The sequence below is a fragment of the Garra rufa genome, chromosome 9 (assembly GCF_049309525.1).
Source record: "Garra rufa chromosome 9, GarRuf1.0, whole genome shotgun sequence".
NCBI classification, from domain to species: domain Eukaryota; kingdom Metazoa; phylum Chordata; class Actinopteri; order Cypriniformes; family Cyprinidae; genus Garra; species Garra rufa.
Window position 1 is genome coordinate 17,104,795 of NC_133369.1, and position 22,824 is coordinate 17,127,618.

General features: G+C 36.5%; 1 protein-coding gene across 3 annotated transcripts in view; it reads right to left on the reverse strand.

Annotated features, from left to right (window-relative positions):
- phactr4b (phosphatase and actin regulator 4b) overlaps positions 1 to 19,670 on the reverse strand; it is a 57,485-nt gene extending 37,815 nt beyond the window's left edge. The window contains exons 1-3 of one of the 3 annotated variants that reach the window (XM_073846836.1): positions 19,574 to 19,670; positions 5,077 to 5,191; positions 2,518 to 2,562 (exon numbers count right to left, since the gene is read on the reverse strand). In XM_073846836.1, the coding sequence (XP_073702937.1) occupies positions 2,518 to 2,530 (13 nt within the window). In that variant the 5' untranslated portion in view covers positions 2,531 to 2,562; positions 5,077 to 5,191; positions 19,574 to 19,670. Of the gene's footprint in view, positions 1 to 2,517; positions 2,563 to 5,076; positions 5,192 to 15,345; positions 15,446 to 18,667; positions 19,028 to 19,573 lie in introns of those variants that run through there. The other 2 variants (XM_073846835.1, XM_073846837.1) reach the window with 2 other exon arrangements.
- Between the last annotated feature and the right edge of the window lie 3,154 nt (positions 19,671 to 22,824).

Below are 22,824 nucleotides of genomic sequence, written 5' to 3' on the forward strand. Positions count from 1 at the left end.
AAACGTCTCTGAACCACAACCTGTAAGTATGATTAATACGTTATGTTTACATTTTCAATTGAGTGCTCAAAATATTGAGGTTTTTGTGCTAAAATTTGATGTATGCCTGTGCAGCTTTAGGTTTCCAGGTAAACCACGATATTATTGTTTTACTGAAATAGTTCTGATTTGCTTAGAACCCACTATTTCCTAAGAATGTGTCAATTATGTAGACTGTCGCTGTTCTAATTACTTCATTTAATAATAAAGGATGTAGACATATTTTGGTTTACAAACTGTCTTGTTGCATTTGTTAGTCACGTTAGCACTTGGCTAACATATCCACCATTGTTGTTTTGTGAAGTGTTTACAGTTTAGCAGCTAAACTTTAGCTATGCGCGCAATTCCCATGCATTGTATATGGAAAGACCAATCACAACAGACTTGGCCAGCTGACCAATCAGAGCAGAGTAGGCTTTTGGAAGGGAGGGGGTTCACTGACCTTAAACTCAGAACTGCTTTAAACAAATTATTTCAAAATCATTGCAAAATTATTCTAATATTAAATATATATTCTGAGCAAAATATTATATTTTCTGACCTTAGATGCATTTAAACGGGGACTCAGACTCTAACAGAATATTAGGACACTTTAAAATACCATATCACCTGCTTTTTAAAGAGATAGTTCAACTAAAAATTCTAATTCAGTCATCATTTACTCACCCTCAGTGCGAGTAATGTTGTTTGGACCTCAGTGTTCTTTAAAATAACCTATTCTGTCTTGAGGGTAAATAAGTGATGGTTTATGAGGGTGAATAAATGCCGACATTTTTTTTGTGAACTACACATTTAAAATGTGATTTATTATACATTTTATTATTAAAAAAAAATAAGGTGTAGGGTCAGTTTGATACTTTTAAAGAAGTTACTATTATTACTTATCAAAGGATGCATTAAATTGATTATTAAATTGACAGTAATGTTACAATAAATTTCTATTTAAAATAAATGCCGTTCTTTTAAACATTTTATTCACCATAGAATCCTGAAGAAAATATATCAGGGTTTATGCAAAAAATAAATGATAAAAAAAAGGTTTCTTGAACAGCAAATCAGCATATTAGGATGATTTCTAAAGGATCACGTCACTGACAAAAGGACTAATGGCTGCTGAAAATTCTGCTTTGCCATCACAGGAACAAATTTACATTTTAAATATATTAAAATAGAAAACAGTTATTTTAAATTGTAATTAAATATTCACAATATTAGTTTTTACCATATTTTTGATCAAATAAATTGTCTTGGTGAGCATAACATACTTTCAAAAACAACCTCAAACGTTTGAATGGTAGTGTAAAAGAAGCGCAATTTCATGTGATCTGCGATTTAGCTGACAGACCCGAAGCACTGTCTAGCACTAGCAGCAGAAGTAGTTAATTCAACCTCTAGTTTATAGATGGGAAAATTATGTAAAATAGGGCATTAAAACAGAATTGGCTTAAGCTGTAATAATCTTAGGCTCCTTAGGCTGAACACATCTTTTAAACTATTTGAACAAAAAATGAAATGTTTGAGGCTTCAATGAAGTGAACACAGAACCAAGAACAAACAATCCTTTCTTCTGTGGTGCACGAGCTATGAAATCCCCAAACCATGCAATAATAATGACGAACCGGTGGTAACAAATACAAAAACACCAAGAGAAAAATACCGCAGTGATACAACAACATGAAAAAGAAACAAAAGCAATAAGGCACGCAAAGGAAGAGGGACGAGCAAAAATAGCTCTGTGCAACATGGTTCCGACATGTTTAAATAAAATTTGTACATCTAAGCTGAATAGATCACAATCACAAAAGGCACTCTGACCTATTCATCTCACAACTCAAGTCATTCCAGCATCTCTGATATCTTTGCAACCGTTCCAAGTTCAGTACCACAGTACGAACACACACATCTACACTGGAAAAAAAAAAAAAGAGACTCAGAGGATTGAACCGAAGCCCTGCTTCTCTCTGTCCCAGTTACAGCACCTACACCGGGCGCCTTTCCAAAGAGAGAGAACGAGAGAACAGAGAGAAGAGAATCAGCTCGTTGGTTCTACCTAGACCCAGAACCTGACATGACCTGGAAAACAAGCTCCACGGATCTGCTCAAGGAGCTGCCTTCGTGACCTTCCTAACAGGATGACACAGAGCTCTTTACCAGCGTTTTGTCAGCAAACAGGAAGCATCAAACAATTACTTCTGCAAAAACCCCATTTTAATCAAATATATTTGTTCCTTATTACACTGCGCCCACAGACAAATAACAAATGTTTGTCTACAGTGGCTGCATCCCAGAGTCTAGATTGTGTAATAACTGAGGTTTTCACAATAAACACTGTTAAAATCCAAGACGTGGCATGGTAAGTCAAGATCACACCTTGGTTATTGGAGCTTAATCAACAGCGTCGACAAATGGAACATTTCTTCTCAATTATTCAGCATCATTAGTATCAAGACAGGGCAAAGTACGGCAATAAATACTCACCTCGATTTTCCATTACAGAATCTGAGACACAACGATAAATGGATCCTGTAATTAAAGCAAAACAAACAGATAATTACATAAGCAGCCCATTCATTTACAGCACCACTCGTTACTAATTATTACAGACAGTTGACATGGCATTAAAATGATTTAATAAAGCAATAAGCCACAAGAGGCGGTGCATTAGCATTACAGTCAATTTAACACAGGTAAGCAGCGTCCTTAGGCATAATGTGTTTCAAACCACTGGCAGAATTCTCTGTCAGAAATAAATTCACTAAATATCCCTCAAATTTTTTATTTAAGTTATATATAAAAAAAGTCCTGGCTCTTCCAAGCTTTATAATGGCAGTGAATGGGTGTTGAGATTTTAAAGACCAATAAACTGTGTCCATACATGATAAAAAGTACTCCACACAGCTCCGGAAGGTTAATAAAGGCCTTCTGAGGTGAGAAAGATAGCCTTGTTTAAAACTTTATGAACTGTAATCTCTAGCTTTCACTAACTGTTGCACGCACATTCACGAGAGAGTGGCGTTCCAGCGGCTGACGTATCGTAAGTAATGGTGCGTTCACACCGGACGCGACTTGTAGTTGGACGCTTGAACATTTAAGTTTACTCGCTTCATTTGCGAGTAAACTTTAATTTGCTTGTAGTCTCAATATGTATATATATGTAGGTCAAATTGAGTAAAGAGTGTTTTTTAAAACTTACCAGACTGTCCGACCCCTTCACTCACTTTCTTCCAAGCAAGATCCTTTTTATTCCTGTTTCTATAAAAGTACAAAGATGTATCGTACAGCTCCGAGTAACCACAGACAGCAACAGTGATTTTGTCCTCCATTGTTGTTTCGGACTTCTGCCTCCGTCACTACTAGAGCAAGCTTCTGATTGGTTAATGCGGCGCAGATTTTCGCCAAAGTTCAGATTTTTGAACTCGCGCGATACGGCAATCAATAGAAACGCTCAATGCTATTAGGATGGCTATTCGCGTCTTTGCATTGACTTAACATGTAAATCACTCGCGCTTGCCGCTTCATTCGCGTCTGGTGTGAACGCACCGTAAGGCTGCGATGATAAATTGATGCAAAACCGACTTGTGGATCGAGGTCTTCCAAATGCATTGCGATTTCTCTGGAATCGAGTCTAAGCTTAGATTTTAGTTATTGAACTAAATGAAACTTGTAAAGTGTTACCAAAGTTATATATAGTGTGTGTGAATGTGTGTTTTTCACACTCTTGATTTTAAAGTGTAACCCTTTCATTGCTGTAACCCTTAAATCCAAGCTGCCAGAGGGTTACTATAAATGCATGTGCCAGCTGGGCACTTTTTCCTGATGCCACCGGGGTGGCTTTTGCACTGATGGCTTGGGCCCACCATCACTGCTTGCAGCTATATTTTTGTACTTCTAATTTGTGACCAGTGTTTTGTTTTGCTCTCTCGTTAAATACGGATATTTCTTTTACAGAAACACATCAAACCATTTAAGAGGGCACTTATTAACTCTCCTGGGCCGTGTGGAGCACTTTTTATAATTGATGGATGAATTATACTGGACGTCAAAATCTCAGTAGCTATCATGATTTTTTTAAAAGCCAGGACATTTTTTTAATTTAACTCCAATTGTGTTCATATGATTAAGGGTGCCTCACACCTGCCTCATTTAGTTCGGTTGAGAGTTCGTTTTCCCTGGTGTGAATGTAGCAAATCGCATTTGAGTGCACACCAAAAGCGGACCAAAGAAGCGTACCAAGACCTCCTTGAAGAGGTGGTCTCGGTACGCTTTCAAACAAACACTGAAGCGGTTCATTTGTGGTGAGAACATGATCCGAACTCGAACAGACCCAATCGCAAAAAGTACTGCACCTTTTTGGACTAATCCAGCTGCCGTAGTCAGCTGTGCTGTGCTTTACGGGATGAGAACTAGTATTTGTTGACAGTTAGCGCTTTAGCAACATAGCCCCATGGCAGCTTTCGGACAAACTTGGAGTTGTGAGGAGGTGCGGAGACTCATAGAAATTTGGTCTGAATGATCATAGTAGGTCCCAACCTTCGAAAACTCACAAGAACACTGCAATCTTCTCATTGCTTAGCAGTTTAGAAAATACGTTCAATGACACATCTGTCAACGAGTGATGTGGATGTTGTCACATGACTGTATTTTGGTTAGTTCAACTGGTTCGGACCAGAACATTCAGTGTGGTGTGAAAAGGACCCAAAATGGCAGAAAAATGCTACAATGTATCATTTGTTGCCCTTGGTCCGGACCAAATGAACCGAACCACAGATGTGAAAGCACCCTAAATCAGGGGGTAATTTTCATTTTTGGTTGAACTATCCTTTTAAGTGAAGGTTTAGTGACCAAAAAAACAAACAAAAAAACAATAAAATTAAAATAAAACAAAAATCACAATCAAATAAATTATTTAAAAAAAAATGAAGGGATGTTTAGCCTTCTTGAGTGCATAAAAGGACACATGTCTCTCATGAATCACCAATGGGAGCTTGAAAATATATAGAATATATATATATATATAGAATTAATAGACAAACGTACAATGGTGAAGGTCATTGGCGTTGTAAGGGGGTGGTCGTCCGTGGTGCCTCTGTTCTTCTATATCAAATAGTTGAGAGCAGCAGACAGGGTGCATTCGCTCATCTCCAGGGGTTTCCTGTAATATAGAAAGAAAATGTAAAACTCACTTGTTTGGAGGCCAAGCATCGTCTCAAATCCTCACTAGCAGCAATCACAGGTTCATAAGAGCGATCCGTAAAGTGTTATCCTCAAGTACCCTCATCGTCCTTGAAAGCTTCACTACCAGACTCCATATAATGCTTGTTATTTCACTTTAAGTGTAATCTTTGAGATTTGGTGGTTCTTACACTGATTAGTCGCACGTCTCACACCATTAAAATGGCAAGAACTTCATCCGACAAACTTAATAGCAGGTGTAACATCCTCAGGTTACACAACTGATAGGACAAAAAAAAAAACGTAGCGCTTTGATTAAAATACCACCAGTGAGGCTTGAGAAAAAGCAAAATGATGAGAAGAGCAGAGTAAGAAACGACCACAAACAGAAGACAGGCAATTATCTGAAAGGCGTTGATGGAAAGGATAGATAACACAAGCAAATAAAATGAGTGAATGTCTCACAGAGGGATACAAAAAACAGACAGGGCACATCAGACTGTAATGGACTGTCAGTAGAACTAGAGGATGGATGAATGTAGGGGAGAGAGAATGAGAGAGAGAAATGCTAATGAATATCTCCAGGGGCACTGATCGATTAAAGCGAACGCAGACAGACAGCAGTCTCACCGCACTTCGACTTCTGCTTCGCCGCAATGAGAGATAAGAACAGCAGAAGACTGCACAATGTTTACCTGAGCTCAGCTAATGTCATTTGTGCGATGTGTCGTATTTAAAAGGAAAAACCAAGTTGACACAAAATACAGTCAGTGCCAATAGAATGCCGATAAAATAAAACAGATACAGGAACAGGACAGTAATTTTCATGTATAGAGACAGAGTCGGTAAAGAGTGGTCATTGTAAAGTGATGAAAAATACGGTAAAATGTTTTATATTGTGAATTATTATTATTATATAAATTAAGATATTTTTTTATGAAATCTGAGACATTTTTGACCCTGCATAGACAGCAATGAAGTAAGGACATTGTTAAAACAGTCCATGTGACATCATTGGTTCAACCTCAAAATTCATGAAGCTACAAAAATACTTTAAGCAAAAAGAAAACAAAAGTGTTCACAAAATAAATATCATCAAAGATGGATTAGGGTCTTATGGGTCTTATTTTAGGCTTGGAACAACATGAGGGTGAGTATGACAATTTTAAATTTTTGGATGAACTATCCATTTAATATTTGTGTGGAAGGCGTGACGCTTTGTTTTTTAAGGAAAAAAACAACAACATTTCTTTGAAATGCAAATATCTTGTAACAATGTAAAGCTCGTTCCTGACACTTTTGATAAATTTATCACATAAATTTATCACATTTATCTGGCTGAAGAATTCATTTCTTTTTCCCAAAAAACTGATAATGCATAAACTGCAACATTTATGTATTTTTGGCTTTTTGTCTATTTTTTTCAAGCCAATAAACAATGTATATAAATCTGAATAAACCATAATACTGATCAAAATACTGTAAAAACCAACAAAAATCAAGGCATATTTTTACATTTTTCTTCACTAAAATGAAAACAAAGAAAAATTTAGGATACACCAATATTAAAATTCTGGCTGATAATTACTTGACAGTTAAATGGATATAAATGAATGGATAACCTTTACGGTTATTAATATAGCACGAGTTGCTAATATTTAATAATTTTTAAGCAAGCTTATATCCATTAAACAATACATTTTAACCAATATATCAAATATAATAAATCCACAATATATAAAAAAAATTACATCCAAAAACAGCCACGACATATGCAAACACAGATTTACTTTAAATTTCACCAAGATAATTACTAACTAAAAACTCCCACAGATCATGTTTTCATGCCATTTAAAGTCTTATTTTGACATAAATATTGTTCATTCAGACTATTTCGCGAATGTAGAAACTAGAGGTCGACCGATATATCGGGCCGATATTTGCCATTTTTTAATATATCGGCATCGGCCGATATCAGTGTTTAATAGCGCCAATTTAAAGTCAGGCACGTCCGTGGACAGCCCCGTGTTATTGGTGCGGTAAAACGCGCTGCTGTGAAGGACCCCAAGCCAAAACTCTTGTAAGATTCAATAACATTTCTGAGAGATAAAATGTAAGGCTTAAATTCTGTCCTATGGCCATATATTTACTATATATTACTAGTAAACTAGGAAGTGTTGCTTTCACTTAGTGAAAGAAAAGCATAGAACCGTTGTGAACTGGCATAATGCTACAGCTGGTTAAATGTTTGCTTGCAGTTAAGTTGAAGGACTGTAGTCGAAAACGATCAGCAGCTTGCTTGCTATCATATTAGCCCCAGTATTATAAGTTCTGTTTTATTTTTCCTGTATTGGAGTTGGACAATTTCACTCTGTGCGTGGGGAGAACGCGGCGGCGGCTCTCACAAACAATGCAGCTTCGCGATTACTCGCCTATAGCTGGGAGACAGTGATGCATGGAGGATGGTTATATCCACCGGTCTGGCAATAAAAAATGCATTCTAATTACTTGTGGGTGAGTCGCGGGTGGATGAGATAAATCAATAATGATGTAAACATTAACTACATTTTCTAAAATCTGAACCTGAGTTATGTGGTCAGGATTGTGGCGCCAGCTTCCTTTTAAATATATTTTGATGATTGCAGCTGATGCGCCCGCACCGCACCGTCATCTCCGTCACCTCAGATACTGCGAGTTTATTCGGTCACGTCCAGATGTCAGTAAACGTTATTTTTTTCAGCATGGATCTGGCTTAAAAGCACGAGTGATTAAGCCTATATAAGTGTGCAGCGATGTGAAGATCAGCTGTTAAAATGAACCAGCCATTCATCATATTAGCATGCAAAACTAAGAATTAGAATAATTGTAATAGGAAGATCGTGTGCGGTTAGATAAATTAGAGAAATGATGTGCATCCACTTATTATTAGTGTGACATTTTAGCATGCAAACTTCAAGATATCGGCCCTAAAAATCGGCAGCACATATCGGCCATCGGCTGACCCTAACCTCTAAATTTCACCCATTTATTCTCAATAACCTCCATCAAACTCACCACACACTTTAGGTTGTCTGTTAAAACTTAATGGGCCCAGGTGAGGTAAGAGATATGTGCACTCCCACTGAAACTTTACCAGCTGTTGTACAATGTTTCTTAAAGGGATAGTTCACTCAAAAATGAAAATTTGATGTTTATCTGCTTACCCCCAATGCATCCAAGATGTAGGTTACTTTGTTTCCTCAGAAAAACACAAACGAAGATTTTTAACGAAAACCGGTGCAGTCTGCCAGCCTCATCATGGACGTGGATGGGCACCAGACCTTTAAAAGTAAACAAAAACATGCACAGACAAATCCAAATTACACCCTGCGGCTCGTGATGATACATTGATGTCCTAAGACACGAAACGATCGGTTTTTGTGAGAAACTGAACAGTATTTATATCATTTTTTACCTTTGATACACAGCCACGTCCATCTGTAATGTGCACAAGTTTGGCATCAGTCACGTCACATGAGCACGCGCTCTGGCGTAGAATACGCAAACGCCGGAAGTGATCTGTCGCATGTATACGACACTCATTGTTTACACAGAGCACAGATATTGTGGGTATAGCGGCCATTCAAAATGGTAATTACTTGCGCGTATCCTGATTGTTTAAACCGATTTAAAGCTAAAAGATTACATTAGTTTGCGCAAACTCATCCGGGACTTTTCACTGATATCCCCTTACGGCTTTTGCGTATTCTACGACAGAGCGCGTGCTCATGTGACGTGACTGATGCCAAACTCGTGCACATGACAGATGGACGTGGCTGTGTATCAAAGGTAAAAAATTATATAAATACTGTTCAAGTTTCTCACAAAAATCGATCGTTTCGTGTCTTAAGACATCAATGTATCATCACGAGCCACAGGGTGTAATTTGGATTTGTCTGTGCATGTTTTTGTTTACTTTTAAAGGTTTGGTGCCCATCCATGTCCATAATAAGGCTGGCAGACTGCACCGGTTTTCGTTAAAAATCTTCGTTTGTGTTTTTCTGAGGAAACAAAGTAACCTACATCTTGGATGCATTGGGGGTAAGCAGATAAACATCAAATTTTCATTTTTGGGTGAATTATCCCTTTAAGAAAAACGAGGAACATATTCATTAAATCAACCCTGTTATAAAGCTAATATTAAAAGAAAGTGATTGGACCTTACTGAAGCTCAATTCTGGATTCTGATACCTCCCTTATAAAACATGACAGTCAGCTGAGGCCTACAGAATTTGCATCCGTACATTAAGCAGGCAGGAATGCAGTAAACACGAGAAACAGGCAGTGCTAAAACTAAGCAGCCTATTTCAGCTACGACCATTATCCCCAGCAGCCTCACATTTTTGAGGTTTCAGACACCAAAATAATCCTAAAACCGTGGTCACTTGTGTATGCGACTTCCTCGAGCACTATGATCAAACCTAAAGCACACGCTAGACTCAAACTACAAAAGTAAAGAAAGCAAAGCAAATTAAAAAGGACATACAAAAGAGCTGCTTTTGTTTTGGTCATTTAGGTTTTACAAAGAAGTTGAAGTTTTAAACACACAATTGTGGCTCGTTTTAAAAGGCAAAAAACTCTTACGTCACCCCTGCTTGTAGATCACAAATCTAGCGTTCTTTTATCACACAGTTCTTTTATGATTGGAAAAAAACAAGACAAATATAGCAAAATACAGACTCTCAAGAGAAAGGTGTATTGCTATTATTGTTGCAGACGTGGACACACTATAAAAAGCTCTCGTCTGCAGGGAGCCCACGCTGGCCCTTATGCAAATCTCACTGAGAACAACATGGTATACTGCTGCGACGATGCATTGACCAGGCAGCTGGAATACCAATACTGTGCAACTTCAACTCATTCGTGTGAAAATCAAGCAGCGTTTTCACAATGTCGAAATTGATCTTTGCAAACCTAATAGTTTCATAACCACTGTTTGCATTTGTGTTTTTGAAGCATGTCACAATAAGGATTTGAAAGCAGATTTATTTTGGCTTGTACAGGAATTCTTGGTGGGTTTATTGTTGGTTGGTCGCTGAAGCCTTACATTCTTGTTTTGGGCCAAGTGGTTAGCGTGTTGTGACTGTGGTATCGAAACCACAGGGTAATATTGACCAAAGCTATGCATAAATGAAATAATCAATCCTCCCATGTTGTTGTAACCTAGCCACTGCCATAAAGTAGTAACAGTCTTTCAGGTCTCCAAACCTAGGTATCTAAATTGACCGTGTCTAGTCAACAGTTCGAATTACTCTCAAAACCACAAGAACAAGACATTCTCCTCAAGCCATGTTATACCACTTTTATACTACAAGAATTCAGAAAAACCTTTAGTCTGGTTTACCATTTCTTTTGTAGTATGCAGTCCAGTATGTATACTCTGCACAGTATGCTAATTTGCTGTACATCTACTGTACCTAATCTACTATATTTGCCTAAATGTGCAGATCACATGACTTCAGACACTGCATTCCACAATGCAAAGCACTCTCTTCATTGCAGTGTCTAGAAAGACACAGAATATAATCAACAGCAACTTTAGATATTTCTATCACGAGTCATTTTTAGATCAAACTTCCAGCCTAGTACTAAAAATACTTTTACACAAGATTGGAATAAATATAGCGACTAACTAATACTACATTCATGGCCAATGAAGGCTGAAGTTATGGCTGCTAAATGATAAATTGTTAAATTAATAATAAAACACACAAAAATACATTCAAAATGTCACAAGTACATGTAGCCGTCACAAGATATTATGTTACAAATTCTTGTTAAATTTCTTTGTTGGTTCCTTTTTTGATCAAACAGCCAGAACTGGCAAGATTTTTACACAAAATTGAATTACAAACAGCAATTTACCAATATTGCATGTGGCAGATGCACCAATAATTGTTTTCATCTTATGGTTAATAAATGACACTTAATTTTACACTTTTGTGTAAATGAATAATGAAACATTTTAAATTATTTTAAATGCCTCAAGTATATTGAGTCTTTATGGATTTGAAACGACAGTGTTATTAAATCGTTTTTAACGATCAACTAGCGAGTGTTAAAGAAGAGCAAAACGTATCCCAAAATGGAAAAATTTGCATCCACAACTGCTATACACTACCAGTCAAAAGTTTTTGAACAGTAGAAGCTTTAATGTTTTTAAAAGAAGCCTCTTCTGCTCACCAAGCCTGAATTTATTTGATCCAAAATACAGCAAAAGCAATAATATTGTGAAATATTTTTACTATTTAAAATAACTGGCTCAGAAGTCATTCTAATATGCTGATTTGCTGTTCAAGAAACATTTTTTATTTAATTTTTATCATTATCAATATTTAAAACAGTTGAGTACATTTGCTCAGGATTCTTTGATTAACAGAAAGATCCAAAAATCAGCATTTATCTGAAATAAAAAGCGTTTGTTACATTGTACACTATGACCATTCAAAAGCTTGAAATCCGTGTAATTTCTTCTTTTTTTTTTGGAAAGAAGTGATCAAAATTAATACTTTTATTTAGCAATTGATCAAAAGTGATGCTAAAGACATAATGTTACAAAATATTTCTATTCCAGACAAATGCTGTTCTTCTGAACTTTCTATTCATCAAAGAAACCTGAAATAAAAATCTACTCAGCTGTTCTGAAAATAAAAATAAATGTTTTTTGAGCAGCAAATCTGAAGGATCATGTGACTGGAGTAATGATGCTAAAAATTCAGCTTTTGAAATCACAAATTACATTTATTTAAATAGAAAGCAGTTATTTTAAATAGTACAAATATTTAGAAATGTTTTTGCTGTACTTTGAATCAAATAAATGTAGGCTTGGTGATCAGAAGAAGAAAAAAACATTGAAAAACTTTTGACTGGCAGTGTATATATCCAATAGGCGAATCAACCACCACCAATAAATAAATAAATAAATAAACAATACTTTTAGAAATAACTGATAAATGAATGTCACTCACTGAATTTAACATTCAGGTATTTTTAGTAAAATACTGTTTGAAACCTCTCATTGCATATTGCAGGCTATTTCACATTCTACCCCACATTTGATTTGAAGAAATGCTGCTGTGGCTTCATGCTGATGGAGAATGGCTTAGGAATATGTGCTGGATGGGCAAAGGAGCCGAGAGAATGAATTGGAGACACTTCAGTGCCTTAACGGGGAGCAGATGTGTGCGTCTCAGATAAATCCATTCTCACACCCCTGGACCAGAAGCATCAACAGCAGTGAGTCACACTGTAAACTGGAACAATGTGCAGGGCACTTCCATAAAAGGTCCGAATGTATGCATGCATGCATGCAGCATCCGTGTGTGGTGTTTATGAGATGAATGTGAACATGGCCTGAATGTGTGCATCAAAGCCACAATAATAAAGTGAGCATGTTGTCATATTCCCAAATGCAAAGAGAGTTTCACCTCAAGAACCTGCCACTCGGTGATACCCAACGCATGCTAATCCCTGTCACACACACTCCCATCTTCGCAGCCTCCCTCAGGACATGAAGTGTGAAAAAAGGATATAACTGGCCTATTTCTTTTTTAGGTGCTTAACTCCTCATCCCCTGGTTGTGCACCATTTAGGATGTGCACTCAGGGAACTAAAATCCTTCATACTGTAAATTACACATGGCAAAATCAGTGTGGTACCAAACTGTTCAAGTGTTGACCCATTAATGATTTAAAAGCAACATTATTAGGCGACCTCCTAAGACAAATGTTGCATGACCTCGCAAGCTCCTTTCACTTAATCTCGCACATCACTAAAGGTGAGCGTTTCTTAAATGCAGTCGCCAAGCAGGAAAACTAATATAACAGATGTGCACTCTATTATTGCATCTACTGCGTGTCTCTGACGTCTCGCTCTCCTTCAGAACCCCTATATGTGAATGCCAAGGCCAGTCCACACTCTGAACAAAAATACTCTTGAGCCAGAAACAAAAACAAGCAAAAAGAGCTCTTCATTAGGTCCAAAGTAGGGCAGTGCAAAACTAATTTTTTTTGTTTTTTTAAATCGACTAGTCAGTGGATTGCTTAGTTAAAGGACTAGTTCACTCCTGAATTAAAATTTCCTGATAATTTCCTCACCCCCATGTCAAAGTTTTTTCTCCATATAGTGGACTTCAATGGGATTAATGGGTTGAAGGTCCAAATTGCAGTTTCAATGCAGCTTCCAAGGGCTCTACATGATCCCAGCCAAAGAATAAGGGTCTTATCTAGCAAAACGATCAGTCATTTTCTAACGACAAAAAAAGGTATATACTTTAACCACAAATGCTCATCTTGCACTAGCTCTGCAATGCACGCATTACGTAATCAAGTTGGAAAGGTCACGCACGGTTAGTTCTTCATCCTTGTACTTCAGTTCAAAAAAGTAGGGTAAAAACGTCATCTCATTTTCTCCTCCAACTTCAAAATTGTCCGATATCGTCGTTTTCCCTTTTTTTTGTAAATGGCTTTTGACTTTCTTAGCATTTTCATTTGCTAAACACTGGGTTAGTACTTCTACAGCGATGAAGGATGATTTTGAAGTTGGAGGAGTAAATAAGATGGGACTTTTTTTGACCTACCCTAACTGTCTTGAACCGGAATACACAGAGTTCACGCAGAGCTAGACAAGACAAGCATCTGAGGTTAAAAAAAGCATATAAATTGTATTTTGTTTTTAAATAACCAATCGTTTCGCTAGATAAGACCCTTCTTCCTAGGCTGGGATATAAGATTTGGAACCCTTTGTAGCTGCATTTAAACTGCATGTTCAAACTGGAAGTTCAAACTTGCAGGTACCATAGAAGTCCACTACATGGAGAGAAATCCTGAAATGTTTTCCTCAAAAACAATTTTTTTATGACTGAGGAAAGAAAGACATGAACATCTAGGATGACAAGGGGGGCGAGTAAATTATTTGTACATTTTTGTTCTGGAAGGGAACTTCTCCTTTAAGTAGACTTGAGCTTTCAAACTGGGGTCAGGCTACAAGAAAAGGTAAGTTAAAATAAATTAAAGTAAAATTTCCCAAATTTCTAAACATGTGTCATATATCATGAGATTAATCACAAATTATATTATTCTGTTGACAGATGAGATGAAAAAGAAGTGTCAACTCAAAAGAAAGTTAATATATTCTAAATATTTTACACACACTTAGAACATTTCCACAGTAAAAATTGTGATAAAACAGCAAGATGGAGGGCATTAGACTGTAACAATGCACAAGACAAGGCACTTTTTAAAATAAACTTTCCTAAAAACAACACTCGTGGTTAGATGCTCCAAAAATAGCATGAGATGTAAAGCAAAACGCAACGACCAAAGACAAAGACTGCAACTTGCTTTAAAAGTTGGCTTTTATGAAAAATTTTGTCTAAAAACATCCAAAAATACACCTAAAAGAATAAATATATAATCAAACATTTTGATAAATTAAACTTCACAGATCAAATAGTCAGTTGTTGGACCAATCCAAAAACCTCTGATGTCACTTAAATGACTGAAACGATGAAACAATGCTAGAAATTGTATCAGAGCAGATGGCACGCTCAAACACATCCCAAAAGCTCGCAGTTAAAAGTGACACTACAGCACCACCCTCTCATGTATAAAACTAGGCCTACAACTTGACTGCCTAAGAATAGCTTAACACACATAAAAGTGGGTTTAGTGTCCTACATCAAGCCGACTGGAATACCGCATGGTTGATTCTCCAAACACACGTGTGACAGAAAAGAAAGGATGACAGAAAGTAGAGTCCTCTTCTATAAACAGAACTTTCAAATCTAAGGACGAGTTCTTCAACTGGATGCACTGATTCAATTACGTAGCGCGGAAATGGGAGCAGCTGGTACGCTTGTGTGATCTTTAAATAGCATCCCACCTCTGCGCGTCGAGGCTCGCTCGTGTGTTTAGGTTTTGGGCAGAGACAGCTGCTGACGGCTGAGAGAGAAATCGTGCACTGGAGGTCAACAGAGAGTTTCAATTTCACAAACTTTTGCCAATTGCGGGGAAAGACAGCAACTACGCTGAACTTCCGATCTACTATTGTAACCCAAATGCAATCCAAATAAAATCACTCTAGAAGTTGGCCTACCTCTCTAGCTGAGACCTCAACCAGAATGGAAGAGCTCCGTTGAGGGAGCTATGAAGCGAAACCTGCATTTCCTACCTCCGGACCGCATATTACACCGCCGGCTCCCTTCTGAATGACTGGACGGTGCTGTACGTTCCCATTCCGAACCGCCTGTACGTCATTGCCACGCCTGCCCCAGAAAAGCCTCGCTCACCCCAGGGACTTGTGGCCCACTTTCCAAGGAGCCCAAAATGCCGGTCCGAACCAAACTTCAGACTTCATCTCATTCCATCTTCTACACCGCACATGCAAACCTTTACCGAGTCATGCTTCATGGAAAGGATGCCAATCCTTTTTTCCTAACGAAATTCGGTTTCATAGAGTTGAAGAAAAAGCACTCTCCATTTCCTGCCACTGAAGTAAGATCTTGTGACTGAATCCTGATAACTGGCAAACTGCATTTAGAGAGATGAGATCTCCTATACACAAACTAACTCAATCAATATTGGATGGTATTTAGGTGGTAGAGCAGCTAAGTGTGCAACACACTCTTAATGGTAATTCGTAACTAATTTTACGTACTGGTGGTTAATTCGTATGAATTTGTATGATCCTATTTGTACAGTCTTCTTATGGTCCACCGACTGTTAGGTTTAGGGGTGGAATTTTACCCTTAAACTTTTTCCTTAAAAACTACCTTTCTGTGCAAATCACAATGCACAAATACATACAAAATCACCACCACCTCATAAAATATTTAGGTTTTTCTCATGAGATTGGGTTGGAACCACAATTAGTCCCGTTACGCTCTACAAAGCAGCACATATGTGACCCTGGACTACAAAACCAGTCATAAGGGTCAAGTTTTTGAAATTAAGATTTATACATCATCTGAAAGCTGAATAAATAAGCTTTCCATTGTTGTATTTGTTAGGATAGGACGATATATGGCCAAGATACAACTATTTGGAAATCTGGAATCTGAGGGTGCAAAAAAAAAAAAAAAAAAAAAATTTGAGAAAAATCGCCTTTAAAGTTGTCCAAATTAAATTCTTAGCGATGCATATTACTAAAAAATTAATTTTAATATATTTATGGTAGGAAATTTACAAAATATCCCCATGAAACATGATCTTTACTTAATATCCTAATGATTTATGGCATAAAAGACAAATTTAATTTCGACTAGGGGTGCACCGATCCGATATTAGGATCGGATATCAGCCCCGATATTGAAAAAATAGCTGGATCGGGGATCGGAAAAATGAACAGATCCACGGGTCGATCCAGTTTTTTTTTTTTCTCCTTCTTCCTCCGTCGCAGCACTTTGCAGGACTTTGCACGTAATATGTTTATAATGTTTGGTAACTTGTTTGATTACTATTGTATGTTTGACCAATACACTTTTGTTTCTACTACTACATTTTATTTATTTAAATTTATTTTAAGAAGTTTGATTACATTCTATTTTCGATTTGAATGCACAATGGTTCTTTAAATAACAAATAAATAAGTATTCAATACATTACATCTGTTTTGTCTTAGTTAGAAAAGTAATGTTTAGTTAGGAAAGTTTGGTGCCTTTAGTTTCTTCTACATGGTGGAAGGTATGCAGTTTATTATTAAATCAACAATGGTATCGGATCGGTATCGGCAGATATACAAAGCCCAGGCATCGGTATTGGTATCGGGACTGAAAAAGTTGGATCAGTGCATCCCTAATTTCGACCCATACAATATATTTTGGGCTATTGCTACAAATATACCCATGCTATTTAAGACTGGTTTTGTGGTCCAGGGTCACATATTGATTTCAAAATCCATATTAACCAAGATTTGGTTGTTTAGCTCTTTCTAGTAGATGTCATAACTACATCACCTGGCTAAAGTGAGATTTTTTTTGCCAGACATGTTAAAATCAGCAGAAAAAGCACTTTAATACTATTTATCGACACATTCTTTCACAACATAGGCTTTTATGCAGCAACAAAACTGCTGAAGTAGACTACTCACTCAATGACTCACTTATTCTGACTGAGTCCAGATGATATAAGCAGTGAAAAGCTACATTTTGAGTTTTAAATGTAAATGTGATCCACCTCCTCACATGAATTAGATTTCACAAAAATCAAGTTGATCATAAGCCTCAATGGCGTACCCCAGATTACCATTTTATATTGCATGGTCATTATTAAAAGAAATATTAAATGCAGTAACCCTAAAATCACTTTATCCTCTGCATACAGCCAGTTTCATTATGCAGCAGTAGATTTACTGTCAGTGTGAGAGCACAATGCAAACTATACTATATTATCTAATACTATTTATTGACACAATTTTTTTACAACATAGGCTTTTATGCAGCAACAAAACTACTGAAGTAAACTACTCACTCAATGACTCACTTTTTCTGACTAAGGCCAGATGATATAAGCAGTAAAAGGATACATTTGGAGTTCTGAGTTCCATTCCAAACAGATTTGGATGTAAATGTGATCCATCCATCTCATGATTTAGATTTCACAAAGAACAAGTTGGTCATAAATCTAAATTTCAAAACCCAGATAGCCATTTGATATTGCATGGTCATTATTACCGGTAAAACAAATATTAAATGCAGTAACTCTGAAATCAATTTATTCTCTGTATAAAGCCAGTTTCATTATGTAGCAGTAGATTCACCATCAGTGTGAGAGCACGACACAAACCTGCTGTTATAGTTACGCCGTTGCTACGCTCAAGCACTACTTGTGCATGCAGTGTGAAACAGGCTGTCCTAACAGAAGTAGAAAAAAGGAATAGACAATACACACTCATGTGCCATCAACCAAAAGCAAACCTAAAATGACAATTTGCAATTTAAAGGAATATTAGATCAGTCTCTGAAAAAAGCACTCTCCGTTTAAGTCTTCAACATCTACACATCTCTCTGAAGTAATCATTTAGATTTAATATGAAAAGCTCCTAAGAGCTATTAGTTTTTATACCAAAGAGTTTAAACATGATTTGACACATGATAATTGTATAGGCTAAGGATTTTGAACCCCAGAAGATCCATGTCATGGAAAAACTGTTTAACTGAATATCTATTAAGCATTATAGTATGTTACTTACAGTTATTATAAAGAAAACACAACATTTCAAACTGAGGGTCTCTGGTTTGCAGTCTCTGTGTCTATAAAATTGAAAAACCCTGATATTTTCTCTAAAGCACGTTCAGCATTTGTGTCCTCCTTGAAAAAGAACACCAACACGAGTCAAATTAGATGCTCTGCATTACCCCCACAGAGTAACAAAGAAATGTCTTACCATTAAATAGCTAAACAAGTGTCCTTCACCCTACCTTGCAAGCGCCAATCCATCTCAATCTTTCACTCAGGCACACCAGAGAAATTAGAGCTTCACTGAAGCAATGAATGAGTGATGAATGATGGAGCTCCGAGCTGATCAAGTCTTCAAAACGACTCGTCCACAAAGAACAAATGAGATGATCTGCTCTCAGGATGAAATCTACCTCGATGCTACGCAAGCTGACGAGATCAGTCTTTGCATGTGATAAGCATCAGACACCGGCTCTCGTAAACGGTTCCGTTGGATTTGGACTAACAATGGAGAAAAAAACAAGCGGTAGATGCGAGATGCGAAATGTTCACTGTGAGTGGACGCGTCTGCTCCTCGTCGCTCGGATTTCAAATGGAGCGGGGATACATTTGAAAAGCATAGGGTATTTTTTTTGGCTAATTAAATCGAGGGGCTTCGGTCTCCGTATATTTTCCCGTTGGGAAAATCCCGTAAACAAATACAGATTCGTAGAAGCGTTGCTGGAAAGTCAGCTAAAGACAAACATTCTCACATGTGTTCTAGGTTCACTGATCTTCTCTGTACTTAATGCCAGGCTAAAGGGGAAATGTACGGTTTATAGTGGTTATTACAAGCACTGAATGCATGCAACTGGGAAAAAGCGGAACGCAAGCGTGCAGAGATGATGCGGAGCATCACGATGAGCGCAGCGCAGCGCAGCGCAGCTACAACTTTGATTATAAGTATTGATGCAGTGTTTTTTCCTACAATAATAAACACACGTTTGGCTGTGCTTGTGGATGGAAAGCATATGACGAAAATAAATTGTTGTATGTGTGCGAACACCTTTGTGTACAACACTTATAAAAGCTGAGATTTGCATTGCAACAACTTTCCAATGCGGTTTACCTGCGTGTGCATCATCTGGTTAATAGGTAACATCTCTTACCTTCCCCTATTACGTCTAAAGGCACTGGCCCTCCTCTTCCCCCGTCTAGTTTCACTTCATGTACACGACAACACGGATACTTTTTCATTACTCTCTTTTTCCCACCCCCATTGAAACTTTTTCCCAAAGATACCGGAAATCGTAGGAGGGGAAGTATGGTCATTGTAGTTTTCGGTTTAAAAACCTCTGCGCGCTTCCATTGTCTGCGTCAACATAATTGACTACATTACCCATGAGGCGCTGCAGGGGAAACGAACCACTGCAACTCATTCTAGCTTTAGTGTGTATATTGTATGCGTGTGTATATTTAGTGTAGGGTATGTTTTTATTTGTGTTGTTGCGAATTGTTAATTAAAAAAAAAATTAAAGTTTATCAATATATCGAAATTAAACCGACGCGATATATTTAAAAGTTAAATCTTAGCAATTGAAATGGGGTGTTTTTTTTTTACTCAAGTTTAAATGAGTAGTTCACTTTCAGAATAAAAATTTACAGATAATGTACTCACCCCTTGTCATCCAAGATGTTCATGTCTTTCTTTCTTCAGTCGTAAAGAAATTATGTTTTTGAGGAAAACATTTCTGGATTTCTCTACATATAATGGGCTTGTATGGTGCCCCCGAATTTGAACTTCCAAAATGCAGATTAAATGCAGCTTCAAAGGGGTCTAAATGATCCCAGCCAAGGAAGAAGGGTCTTATCTAGCGAAACAATTGGTTATTTTCTAAAAACATTTACAATTTATATACTTTTTAATCTTTACACGGAGTACACACAGAGCTAGACAAGATGAGCATATGAGGTTAAAAAGCATATAAATTGTAATTGTTTTTAGAAAATAAATAATCAATGATCGTTTTGCTAGATAAGACTCTTCTTTCCTCGGCTGTGATCGTTTAGAGCCATTTGAAGCTGCATTTTGGAAGTTCAAACTCGGTCACCATAGAAGTCCATTATATGGAGCAAAATCCTGAAATGTTTTCCTCAGAAAACATTATTTCCTTACGACTGAAGAAAGAAAGACATGAACATCTTGGATGACAAGGGGGAAAGTACATTATCTGTATATTTCTGTTCTGAAAGCGAACTACTCCTTTAAGTGTCCACATGCACTATGTACTAGGTTATGTATTGTAACAGAAAGATTTACAACGAGGTAGAAATTAGCATACTGAATTATGCAATCATTTTAATGTTCTAAACAATATATAAATTTAATGTATCTTTATGTATGTCTTAAATGTAAGATAAGACGTGATAAGATAAACTAGGTAAACAGAGTAGAATAGGCGATAACAATTAAATAATTCTACAGAAGTTCTTAGTCTGTGGCTATAAAAGATGTTGAGTTATGTGGAAATTGTATAGTGAGAGATAACATGGCAGTTAACATGGTGAAATATCGGTCAAAGGGGGCTGAAACCCTGTGACTAAATCAGTGGTTCATGCAATGTAATCATGTATAAGCAAAAATATCACTTACTTATAGGCTACTGTAGCTACACTACCAGTCAAAATTTTTGAACAGATTTTAAATGTTTTTTTAAAGAAGCCTGCATTTATTTGATCCAAAGTACAGCAAAAACAGTCCAAAACACCTGGTTTCTATTTGAATATATTTTTTAAATGTAATTTATTCCTGTGATCAAAGCTACATTTTTAGCATCATTACTCCAGTCTTCAGTGTCACATGATCCTTCAGAAATCATTCTAATATGCTGATTTGCTGTTCAAGAAACATTTATTATTATTATTATTATTATTATTATTATTATTATTTAAAATCATATTTTCCAGAATTCTTTAATGAATAGAAAGATCCAAAGATGTATCTTAATTAAAAAGCTGTAACATTGTACATTCATACCATTCAAAAGCTTAGAGTCAGTATCATTTTTTCTTTTTCTTTTCTTTTTTGGGGGAAAGAAATTCTAGAAATGAATACTTTTATTTAGCAAGGATGCTTTAAACTGATCAAAAGCGTTGATAGACATTTATAATGTTACGAAAGATTTCTATTTAAGATACATTTTGTTTTTCTGAACTTCAAAGAAACCTGAAAAAATCGACTGTTGTTTTTAACATAATAATAATAAAAAAATTTTTTTGAGCAAATCAGAGTATTAGGATGATTTCTGAATGACTGGAAGTATGATGCTTAAAAACAGATTTGAAATCAGAAATAAATTACATTTTAAAATATATTAAAATAGAAAGCAATAATACAAAAATAGTGCACAATTTTACAGTTTTTGCTGTACTTTGAATCAAACAAATGCAGGTATTAAAAACATTAAAAATCATATTTGTAAACTGGATATTTCCATTTTCCTGAGCTTGCATTTAGTGCCATATTAGTTGTATAAAAATAACAACAGTGTTGTTGAAAATCACTTCAAATCTAAAGATTCAATATTGTTGTGATTGCTGTAATGTTTGTGCTTTTAAAAGTCACAACCAGTCAGGATTGAACAACTTCTGACATCCCAAGGATTTATTTAACACAGCATGGGGCTCACATTTAACTACACAAAATGAAAAAATTACAGGTTTGTCATGTAAGTGCTGTCATTTAAAAGTAATTCCTGTTGGGAAGTGATAGTAACAGAATACTGCCACCCAGTGGAACTCTGGATGCTAGTGCTTATGAAGGGTTTTTTGCATTTTACCCCCCCACCCCCCACCCATTGTAATCAAAGGTAAAAAAAAAAGAAGGATAATGTGTTTATGACAAAGATACTATTTCTAGATACAATACAATAAAAGAGCAATAGTGAAACGTTAGAATCTGTTGTAAAATAGTTTTGAAATAAATGTGGGGGAAAACCCTGTACCATATCACTTATGTCAGCTTTCCTAATACATTTCTTACAAAATAAAATGAGATATTTACAGGGAAAAAATTGCAGTAATTCTGAATGTATCGTTTTGGGTTTTTCAGCCTTAAAATAGATTTGTATTATTAGAATTTTTCTGATTAAGTTCAGAGTAATGTCAAACACCTACAATTGCTTATCTAGAGCCATGTCACTTATAAAGTGACGAAACTTTTACATAAAATTAAGATATTTTACATAACTTCATTTGGTAACTAAGACACATGAAGGTGTAATCTTTTTTGTGCAAAGTCATGCATGATCATTTTATAATATACAGTTAGCCCACTCAACATAACAAATCAAAGTTCATCCTCTAACCGCTGACAACGCCTCGTATGACTGAGGCAATAGCAATAGTTTTAAACGATAAT